The sequence below is a fragment of the Theobroma cacao genome, chromosome 1 (assembly GCF_053813885.1).
Source record: "Theobroma cacao isolate CCN51 chromosome 1, ASM5381388v1, whole genome shotgun sequence".
Lineage (NCBI taxonomy): Eukaryota > Viridiplantae > Streptophyta > Magnoliopsida > Malvales > Malvaceae > Theobroma > Theobroma cacao.
In genome coordinates, this window is record NC_142639.1 from 11,907,843 (window position 1) to 11,918,903 (window position 11,061).

Genomic DNA, 11,061 nt, shown 5'->3' on the forward strand with positions numbered 1-11,061 from the left:
CCCAGAAATAAATACGAGGGCTGGGGTGTGCACAGCTTAGCAGGGAACCGGGGAAAAATTATCTCCTTGCATCATTACAAAAAATAATGACAATGATAAATAGTATCTGATAGTAAATCCAACGAACTGCCTTTATAAACTAAATCCCTTATGATACACACTTGCACTTCCATCATGTTAGAGGAAGGAAAGGGGCGAAAGTAATAAACGCAAAGAAGGAAGATAAAAAAATGAATGAGCCCAGAACCAAAAAAGAAGCAACCTTAATATCCACAGAACCCCACCTTCACTTGTCAGGCAGGGGGTAGAGACTCGCTGATAAAAACCCAAGTGAGATCAACCAATTCCCATGCTGTGCCAGTCCAGTTACACCCTGGATCATTCCACTACGATGGATGTGAATGATTTCTTACAAATTGCATTCATTGCATCTCTCAACTACCCGCCGTTGCCTTCGGACTTGTGCTGGTGGCAATGGCAATGGAAGAGACAAATCTTGAAACCAGTACAGCCTCATTGCTTACTGCAGTAGATGCAGCCACATCTTCCAACCTCTTCCACGTTAGTTCCCGCTTCTTCAGCATCTCTTTTTCCTTCGCTTCATCTTCTTGGAATCTGGCCAAGCACTCATCAAAAAGTGATTGATCAGCATCTGAGAATATCTTCCTGACATTCAGTGTAAGACTCTGAACTGCCTGGTTCCAATGACCACGTGTGTTTCTCTCCAATGCTGGGAAGATTATAGGGAGTATTACTTTGCGGTTCTGGGTGATCAGATTTCTTATGTGATCATTGTTCCACAAAAACAAAGCACGTTCAGCTACCTGCCAAAATACCAAGTTATACAACAGTGAAAAATTGAGAGTACAAAACTCTGCTTGGGATCAAATCAGATACCAGGCGGCTAAAATGACTAAAGCATGTAATTTTCACACAGAGCATTACTCTTCTCCTTTAGTTTTCACTTCAAACCCAACATAAAAGGAACTACTTAACACTACATGTGTGGGCCATTAAAGTTTCTTGCTTATTTAATCATATTGAATTAGTGATCCATTTCTATGTTTTGCAAAAATAAAACCAGTGCTACGGACCCAAATCCACCAACATAGAACGTCCATTTTCAAGTGAGATGCCTTAATCTATGAGAGTTCAAAAAAGCTCTCATTGCAGTGACATACATAGCCTTTTAAATGTGTTCAATTAATTTAAAGCTATTAGAACAAGATCAACCTTTTGGAATAAAGAACCTGCAAAATCACTACCATCCTCTTTGACTCAAAATATAATCAACTACTGGTTAAGCATTGAGCAGGGACCAAAAAAAAAAAGCAGTTGCTTACAGACTATTTATGGAAAATTACCAGTTTATCTGGGCCATTGAGGCATGAATGCCTACTGCATACCTTGTGCTTACTTTAATTTATTGGCTCATGTGCTTTTCATTTCTCTTGACAATTCCATATTCTTCTTATATCTATAAAATTCCCAATCACAACCACATCGAATTCAATCCTTTCCTTAACCAAGAATCTCAGATCACCACAGATCAATTTACAACAATCCAACATCCTTCCCTCACCAAAAGATCCTAAGTTCTATTATTTATGCCAGAAATCTCTTGTGGCTTGTTCTACATTACAGCCAACTTTTTGTTCATCAAACACAGCAACAGCACACCACACCCCCCCCCCCCCCCCCCCCCCCCCCCCAAAATAAAAAAAAAAAGGCCCAAATTCTTGCAACAGTTGCACTTACTATGGGAGCTTAAGTTTAACAATTATACATATGGAAGGGTGGACATTGACAAAAAGCAATTGTTTGTGTAGAAAGCTTTCCAGGAGCACATAGACACTAAACTTTAAACATGAAGTTGTTATGTGTATGACTTATCCTCCATAACTGCTCAATTCCCAAAACCATGTTTTATACACTTCACATACAAGATGTTCAAATCATCAATTTCTTGACATCCTCAATTCCAACCAAAGTGCCTAAATAAATTGAACAGGTTCCCATGCTTTGCAATAGATGAATGAGACCAGTTTTCTATGAGTGGATGCCTCATCATGATCAAAGTCCAAAGAAAGTATGCTGATCGATAGAAAAACATTTTGGAGAAATATTGCATTAAAAATTGACTGAATGATCATTTGTGTACAAAGAATGGGTCAGAGACCACTATTCACATGTATAACAATCACACTAATATATGCAATCCAAATAAATATGAAACAACGCCCAAGTGATGGTCACGTGGTCTAATATTTCAAGCTCCTTATACCTAAGCAAAACAAATTGGGCAACCTTAAATGAAACAGAGGCTCTCTCTCTCTCTCTCTCTCTCTCTCTCTCTCTCTCTCTCTCTCTCTCTCTCTCTCTCTCCCTCTCCCTCTCCCTCTCTGTGGGTGCAAGATAAAACTAAAACAAGGCTTGATCATTCATGACCACACATAAACTGCCTCAGGAGCTTGTTCAACATTTAAAAATAAAAATATTTAGGTAAAGTTACAAAAAGAGAAGAAGAAACAAACGTGGGTGCAGAATGCACATCTAACACCACATTGAAATTGGACTCTGCTTCTTCATACTCAAAATGATTCAAACAATAGATTTCAAAAAATATTGATTCAAAAAAAGCTAAAGTAGATTAGATAAAGTATAAGGTAGGTGATTAAGGACAATCATGGGGAGTGAGAGGGAGAACAAAATGGGTGAGATGCAAGAGATGAGAATGTCATGATTGAGGTCAGAGGTAGGTTTTCAGAAGAGGAAAAATAATACTAAAAAAAAAAAAGATAAAGTAAGGATGCATCTCATTAAGTAGGTATAAAATTGCTTTAAGTGACGTAGGCATGTATCCACAAACAAGTTTAAATGTTGGCCATATTCAGGCCCTACTACCATGGTTCCTTCAAAATTTGACTGCTTGGTCAATTGATCACAAGATGTACACTCTTCGTGACATTAGTATAAAACATGCTTTTTTTTTGTTTCAACTTTGCAGGTAGAACATTTCAAGAGGCAAGTTAAGCATCGAGAGTATTCTAGACAAATAGTTGTCTGAGATGCTTGTATCAGAATAAGTGTAACAGTCTATAACTGATCTAATTTTATTTCATTCCCACCCTCAGTAAACTTGAAGATTATTTTAAACCTTCAAATATTAGGCCCCAATCTTATTAACTTGGCTGCAGCCCAAACCCTCTAGTGTTTCATCAATGCCAGCAACCCAAACAGCACATTTTCTTCCCCTATTCAAGTCTTAAAGCCCCAAACCTTTTTGTCATCTAATGCAAACACCATAAATCATTATTTTCTTAAGCCTCAGCCGACCACAGGTCAAATGGGCAGATTTCTCAGTCTGTCCAATGCCAAAATATCATCAGTAAAAAACAGTGTAGAAATCCTACCATAGCAATGAAGGAAATATGTGTAATAACTCTTTGGGGGTTGGGGGGGAAGTATCATTCCGTTGAGGTGTGGAAAAATCTCCAACAAACAGCAACGTTTGGGGAAGGGAAAAAAACAAAACAAAAAGAGATGCCAGAAATGAAGAAAATTGCTACAGTTATGAAGTACGTGATAAAGAAGTCAGTAAAAGGAACGACAAGGAAAATCTAAAAGTACCTGAAAGTGTGAGCTGTTGAGGCAGCGACCAATCTGACGGAAAAGTGGAACCATGCAGCGTTGGAATTCTGCTGCCTGAGTAGCTTCTAGAACTTCTTCCAACTCGCCAAGGAACATCACCTCCTTTGAACTATTAGTTACAGGCCAATACTTTAGAAGGCCTCGAATGACTGTATCAGCCAGCTTGAAGTCTTTCTCAACAAACTGAGTAATGCAATAAGAAAGTTGTTGATGGTACGTTGACACACACTTGGGCTTGTGAAGAGGAATCAAAGCTCGGACCAAGAAGAGCTTGTGCTCTTCCTTCAAAGGCAAAGCAAACCCATTTATTATGCTCCCCAATATTTCAAGCAACTCAGCAATACCATTGTGTTTCTCTGTCTCAAAAATAAACCTATAGAAGATATTATTGATGGCTTTCCTAATAAATGGCCGATGCACCATGAACTTTCCATAAATCCGATGGAGAATTGTCTTTAGATAATCCCTTTCCCTTTGGTCATCTGAATCAAACAAATCCAACAATTTCAACACGAATGAATGGTCAATATATCTTTTAGCAAGCTTGGCGTCAGTCTCTGGTGAGGCCACGAATCTAAGTAAAAACTCATATACAATCTGAAGATGAGGCCAAGCAGGATCCATGGCCGGTTCCTCTTCTTCCAAATCATACATTTCTAGAAGCTTGCTATCATGACTCGGAGATGGAAACGTTCGAAACAGATTAGCAGCCACCATCCTAGTAATCTCTTGCATTGTGACCTCATTGAACTTCGATGTAACAGAAGAAATATAATCAACAAGCTCCAGCAAAGTCTGCCTCTTTATGTCCTTTTCCTTAAGGTTCTTTGATGGATCACTAAAATCAAAAACCACACAACACATACTCAACTTCCTAAGAAAAAGACTCTGCTTTTCCGAGCTTGGAACATCCCGGAAACTAGGCAAAGCTTCATAAGCCCCTGAAGCTAACGTATGACCCGCTTGGCTTGCAAGTGGGGATGTGTTCTTCCCTTGATTCGATTTATTCGAACTCGATGAATATGAAATAAGAGTCCCATTGTTCAAACGTGAACCTGAATTCGAAGATTTTGAAGAAGCGAAACCCGGTTTTGAGTTGTTTAAAGAATTGGGTCCTAGAGAAGAGTTCAAAGAGGAATTACCATTGACTCCTCCATCACCATTTGAATCATTTTGGGATGATTTCGATGGTTTTCGAGGTAGCTTTCCTAATATCTGCTTGATCATATCTACAAAAACCCTAACCCTAACCCTAATCCACAATAATAAAAATTCCAAAAAAAAAGATAATAGACATTTTATTATATAATTTACGGTTCAAGCAATGGAAAGCGAAGATTTGTACATAAAAAAAGAAACAAATTTAAACCTAAAAAGAAAGAAGAACAAAAAGAAAACTCGATTCAGAATCTAATGCCCTCTAATTCAAAATTACGATTTCTTATTTTCATTAATAAAATTAACAGGTTACTGAGACGAAGGAATCGAAAAAGATATAAGTTTTTTTTTAACTAACATTGATGAAATGATTGAAGAGATCCATAAAAAAAAAAAAAAAAGCACGTAAAAACGAGAGAGAAAAAAAAAAAGTAAAACACGAGAAAACAAAAGCCCCAAAATCGATCTCCGATCAGATAAACCCTAAAAATCAGTTCGATTCAAGGGAGAGGGAGAGAGAAAGAGGAATTAAAAACTACACGGCAAAAATAGATACAAAAAAAAAAAGAGAAAGTAGAAAACGTCCAGGGATACAAAACAAAAATAGTAAAGAATTAAGATTCTTCCCTCTCTCTCTCTCTGGAATTTAGTTGTCTGTTTGGATGAAGGGAAAATAAAAGCATTAAAAGTCAAGGGGAAATGGAGGGGCAAAAAACCTCAAAACTGAGGCATCAATAAAAGAAAAAAATAAATGTGAATTTACAATAACGACCCTGAATTTGATTTATGCTTGACCAGTGATTATGATGCAAATGGACCCAATAGCATCACATATTTGGGAGGTGGGGATTGGTCCCATTTATCTAATGTCTTGTGGATTGGGTTTTGACTTTGATGCCTCATTTCCTCCTGCCCCTTTATCAGATATTTTCGTTTGAAGAATTTTTTTCCAATTTTATTTTCGGGGATATTTTTTCCTTCCGTTTAACACACCCAATGTTTTTGCTTTTTATTTATCGATTAAATTGCTTATATATTTATCCATATAACTGCTTATTAATGCATGTGCGATCATGGGATGAATCCATTTTACATCCCAACCAAGTAAAAAAAAAATATCAATTTTGTAACCAACATATTAACTTATTTTTTAAAAAAAAAGTAGAATAATTTATTTTAAAGGTGATTAAAATAATATATTAAATAAAAAATCTCAAAATAACTTCTTACCTTTTGCTCATAAGTATAAGCACCAGCTAAAATAATTCAAAAATAAATATTTAGGAAACAGATTTTTTTTGGAAGAAAAAATATTGGAATATTAAATTTAATAATCGTATATAATTTCTTGTTTAAATAATAAATTTTGAATTTTTTTTAAGAATATACAAATTAAAAAATCTAAGATAAAGGATAAGATGCCTTAATTATTTGGTAAAAGACAAAATTCGTATTGAATTAGGAAAATATTTTCCACGCAACATCACTTGATCCTTATTATCACCATCAAGTCAAGTTGAACATTTATATACCACTTTAACAATGTATCATGTACAATGTACCAGAGATTTATCCAAATTTTTGCACAGTAATTATTATTATTATTATTTATGGAAAATATAATTTATATAACTCGACAAATTGTAAAAAAAAAAAAAAAGTTTGACTACGTCATTGATCTCATACAGCTAATAATTGTTTCAACATTGTTTGAAGGGTTCACTTCTAGCTGGCCGGCGGAAATCAAAATCGGTTGTCATTGTGGTACGTGGATTTCATTTTTATAATAATGATAATAAATTTGAATCTTATCAATTACTCTTTATTGACATTAATATCCAACGTATATAACTTGTATAAAATATGATATATCTTATCTTCTTTTCGAGCAATTTATTTTTGTGAACAACAAAAAATTATGACTACACGAGACTATAACATAAGACGTGTTTACTTAACACTAACACTAACTAATATATTGACACTTGATATCTTTGGTTTTTTTTTTTTTTTATCTTTTCTATTCATTTTTTCAACATTAAGGACACTTTCAATTTTTTTTCAAATGTCTTTTGGCACCTAATTAGAATAGGGTAAAGAAGAAGATGTAGGAGATAGGAAGAGGGAAGAGAGATCAATGAGAGAATTTATAAGGTATAATGTTCAAATAAACTTCTAAACTATTTAAAAATATTTAAATAAGTTTTTATTCTTTTATTGTGTTTAATGAAGTTTTCGTATTTTTATTTGGACTCAAATAAGCTCTTATAACTAATGATTGATTAATTACCATCAGTAAAATTGTCACTTATCATTTTATATCCACATGACACTCACATGATATTAATATGGAGAGTGAAAAATGCTAAATGATCATGTTATAATATCAAATTAGCATGTCGTGTCATCATTAATTATGATATGTTAATATGTCATATCATAATCAATTATAATATTTTAACATGCCACATCAACGTCATGCGATATAAAATAATAAATAGCATTTTGACTAAATTAATCATTAGTCATAAGGTAAATATACCCTCACCCTCTAAATTTTAGTTGAAATTTCAAGCAGATCCATTAGTTTTCGAAATGGACACTTCATCATAAAAATACAAACATCGTTAACAGAGATTAGAAAAAAACTAAAATACCATTTTTTTTATTAATTTAAAAAATTATTATTATATTTAAAGAAAAAAAAACACTGATCGGTGCTCTCCAACTCTCTAAGAAAGGGGAGCATCGACCAATGCTACTAAGGGAAAAAAGCACTAGATCGATGCTCCCAAGGGAGGGGAGCACCGGTGCTCCCCTTGGGGAGCCTGATGCTCCCTTAGGGAGTCCTGATCGAGCCCCCCATATGGGGAGAGTTTTTTTTTAATTAATAAAATTATACAATAGTAATTTTAAAAATTAATTAAGAGTAAAATTATATTTTTACTCTTGTCACGTCATCAAATTGACAGAAATATTAACAATTGACTAACAGTTAAACTTAAATATCTAATGAAAAATTTTTTTTTGGAGTGAAGTGTCTATTTTAAAAATTAATAAACTTTCGTGTAATTTCAATCAAAATTTAAAAGATAAGGGTATTTTACCGACTTATTTGACTTAAACTAAAAAATACAAAGACTGACTCAAAATAAAAATACAAAGACTTGATTGAACCCAATAAAAATATTAAATCTTATTTAAATTTTCTTAAATAGTTTAGAAACTTTTCTATATATTATGCTAGTTTATAACTATAATAACATCTATATGAAACTATAATATTTGACATGGTTTAGCTAACAATTAGCTCAACCAATGTTTGACACGTGGTGCTTTTCTTTTTTTTGTCATTTTCAACACTAAAGACATTATCAATATAATATGTTACTATCTAAGCCCGAATCCAGTCGGGTCAAGCACGTTGGCTATACGTTGGCTATTACCCCAGCATGTATCTGTTCTTTTACCATGTTGGGGTAATTGTTGGAGCACATTGCTTTAATAAATGGAGTTGGTAAAATAGGAGAATCAATTCATGATTCATCAAAATTAAGGTTGAATCCCTCTTCAACATTTTGTCATTTAATTTAATTAATGTATTAAACCCTGGCCCAACTATGATACCTCATACCTCTAATTACACCAATAGCCAACAATTCATTTGTACATAGAAATGATTGTGGTGATATATATATATTCGATGATTATTTTCACAATATCTCTTGCCTATGTAATTACTTAGTATACCTACTGACAAAAACGAAAAAGAAAGCAATAAGCATCACATCAAATTGCATACGACAAGGAAACCAACAAAAATTCCCCTTATCCGACAGCATGTAGTATTACGAAAATGGACCAGTCGGAATTCCCAACAATTTAACCCTCTTATTAGATCAGACAGACCACCGATTCTGATTCATCAGTCGGTCCGATCAAGTTCGGCCAACACTCATTCACATGAAAAAATCATGCACGGCATGCCGTACAGAAAGGGTTGGACCACCAATGCAGCGGATGGAAACGAGCAGACATACGGAGGGAAGGAAATTAACCCAAAAAATCTGAAATAGATTTGAACTATGAGAAAAGATTTCAAGACCACACAATGAAACTCTCACATTCTGACCTGTCAAAAGTTGTGGCAACGTAGCGTAAGGTTGGAAAGCAGCGGCAGCAGCAGCGGCAGCCAGCAGAGGGCAAAAGGGTAGTGATGATGTCAGTCACATCACAGTCAGGAAATTAAGAGGCGGTACACGTGCACGCAGATACGTTGCAGAATGCAGACTTTCAGTCCTCCACAGAGGTTCGTTTTCCTGTGACTGCGAGCGAGTGTGAGACACAAGTCACGGGTAAAGAACCACAGCCACAATGCCACTCTCCACGCTCCACTCAAATTTATGGTCCATTTCGTTCCATGCCATACTCCTACTTAAGCACTGGCGCGCCACCTCTCAACCCCACGCACCATCCCATTCCCCCTTCTAAAAATAAATAAAAGAATCTAATGGCGCATTTGGTATGCTATTCCTCTTTTATTCTCATGCAGATTCTATTTTTTTTATTTAATTATCAAATAAAATGAGAAATAGAAATTCTTCAGGAATAATAATTTTGTCAACTATGAGTTTAAGTTTGAAATGGATAATACTCGTGCCTCTTGATTTTATCTATTCCGTGACCCATGGGATAAGTTTGAAATGTTTAATAACTAAAATACTCTCAATAGATTTACAAAATCACAACTCTATTCTATATAAAAAGTTCTAATTTTTTCTCTCTTTCTCCTCTCTCAGCCCGTCTTCCCCCATCTACCCTTCCTCTCTCCCAGTCGCTCTCTCACTCGTCCGTCTTCCCCTCTCTCTCACTCGTCTTCCCCTCTTTCTCAACCATCCATAGTCCAGGTACTTGCTTCAAATCCTTCCGACAACCAAATTTTAATTTAAGGGTTTTTATTGTTATTGTTGATCATGGGATTTAGTAAATCTGATTTACTTGTGAATTTGGGGTGTGAATTTTATGAATTTTGATTATTAGTTGTTGAAATTTATGGAAAAAAAAATTGTGGTTTGAATTTTATTTTATTTTTGTTGATTGGGGATTTTAGTGGTAGAAAATAATTGGAAATTTTGGTCGATTTTGGTAAAATTTGTTTATTATTGGGTTAATTACCGCCTTAAGTTGGTCTTGTGCTTGATTTGAATAAATATAGATTCATATCTAAAAAAATAGAGACAAAATCTAGAAATAGTGTTAATACTAAATTTTTAAGTCAATGCTCTGGCTTATTCGAAGATTTTTGTTATGAAAATAATAATCTAGAATTATCATCAAGCTACTGATTCTGGCAATGATGTTTGTCACTGTAAAATTAAGCACAACATTGTCAAGCCTTGACATTGTTTTTAACTGTGCATCCTTAATTTAATTGTGTTGTGAATACGTTGTGCAGTTTCATCCAAACTCAGTTTAAGCAAAAGTTGGTGCCCCTTAGGCGAGTAATAGCCCAATTTAAGTTGTGACTTTGCTTTCTTTGTCTATTTTGTTAATGAATCTGTAATGCTGATTGTATTAGTGGTGTTGTGAAGTGTAATAGGATGAATATTCATCCATTACTTTCAAGGTCAGTGTATTTTTGTAAACTAGACCTTATCTTTTGATTATATGTAATAATATTTTCATCTAAAAGATATTTATAGTATTATAAGGCTCTTTTATTATTTATTGCTTTCCATGCTAATATGCACTAATTATGCTTGTAAATTGTCATTTTCTTCCTAGAGATGGAATGGTTATTTAAATTGAAAGACACGTTATTTCTCTCTTTGCCATTTATGTTTCCTCAGCACCACATGTTGGGTTCAAAGAAATGATTTTCTTCTTTTTTTAAAAGGTAATATGAATTTGTATTTAATCTATCAAAAGACCTAATTTACATTTTTTTTAGGAAAAAATTGAAGGCCACCTTTCTATTTTCAAAGATATGATTTTCTATTTAATATATCAAAAGACATAACTTACCTTTTTTTTTTAGAAAAAAAATGGAAGACTATCTTTTTAATTTCAAAGACAAGCATCCATTTAATATATCAAAAAACATGATTTTCTATTTCTACAGGTTTTTTCATTTTTTTCCCAAATATTTCTTCTCCAATATTTTTTCTAAACACAAGTGTAAATGATTCATAATACGTGAAGAATTGGCTAAAAATAAACATCTATACACAAATTTAATTGATTATGATGGAC

The 11,061-nt window shown here is 34.1% G+C and overlaps 1 protein-coding gene and 1 long non-coding RNA gene across 2 annotated transcripts; one reads left to right on the plus strand and one right to left on the minus strand.

Moving 5' to 3' along the window:
* Positions 1-36: 36 nt before the first annotated feature.
* LOC18612335 (serine/threonine protein phosphatase 2A 59 kDa regulatory subunit B' gamma isoform-like) lies at positions 37-5,522 on the minus strand. Its single transcript, XM_007049084.3, has 2 exons — positions 3,631-5,522; positions 37-824 (listed from the first exon to the last, which is right to left on the minus strand). The coding sequence occupies exons 1-2, from the start codon at positions 4,876-4,878 to the stop codon at positions 435-437; spliced, it is 1,638 nt and encodes a 545-aa protein (XP_007049146.3). The 5' UTR covers positions 4,879-5,522; the 3' UTR covers positions 37-434.
* A 3,518-nt stretch (positions 5,523-9,040) lies between these two features.
* LOC148764536 (uncharacterized) lies at positions 9,041-10,495 on the plus strand. Its single transcript, XR_016024156.1, has 3 exons — positions 9,041-9,331; positions 9,609-9,716; positions 10,265-10,495. It is a non-coding gene; the product is annotated as an uncharacterized LOC148764536 (long non-coding RNA).
* The last annotated feature ends 566 nt before the right edge of the window (positions 10,496-11,061 follow it).

Excerpts from the sequence above, each read along its gene's own strand:
- LOC18612335 (XM_007049084.3), bottom strand. The coding sequence starts at position 4,878 with ATGATCAAGCAGATATTAGGAAAGCTACCTCGAAAACCATCGAAATCA. Across the intron at positions 825-3,630 it reads TCAACAGCTCACACTTTCAG|GTAGCTGAACGTGCTTTGTT; the intron begins GTACTTTTAGAT and ends GTATTTTGGCAG.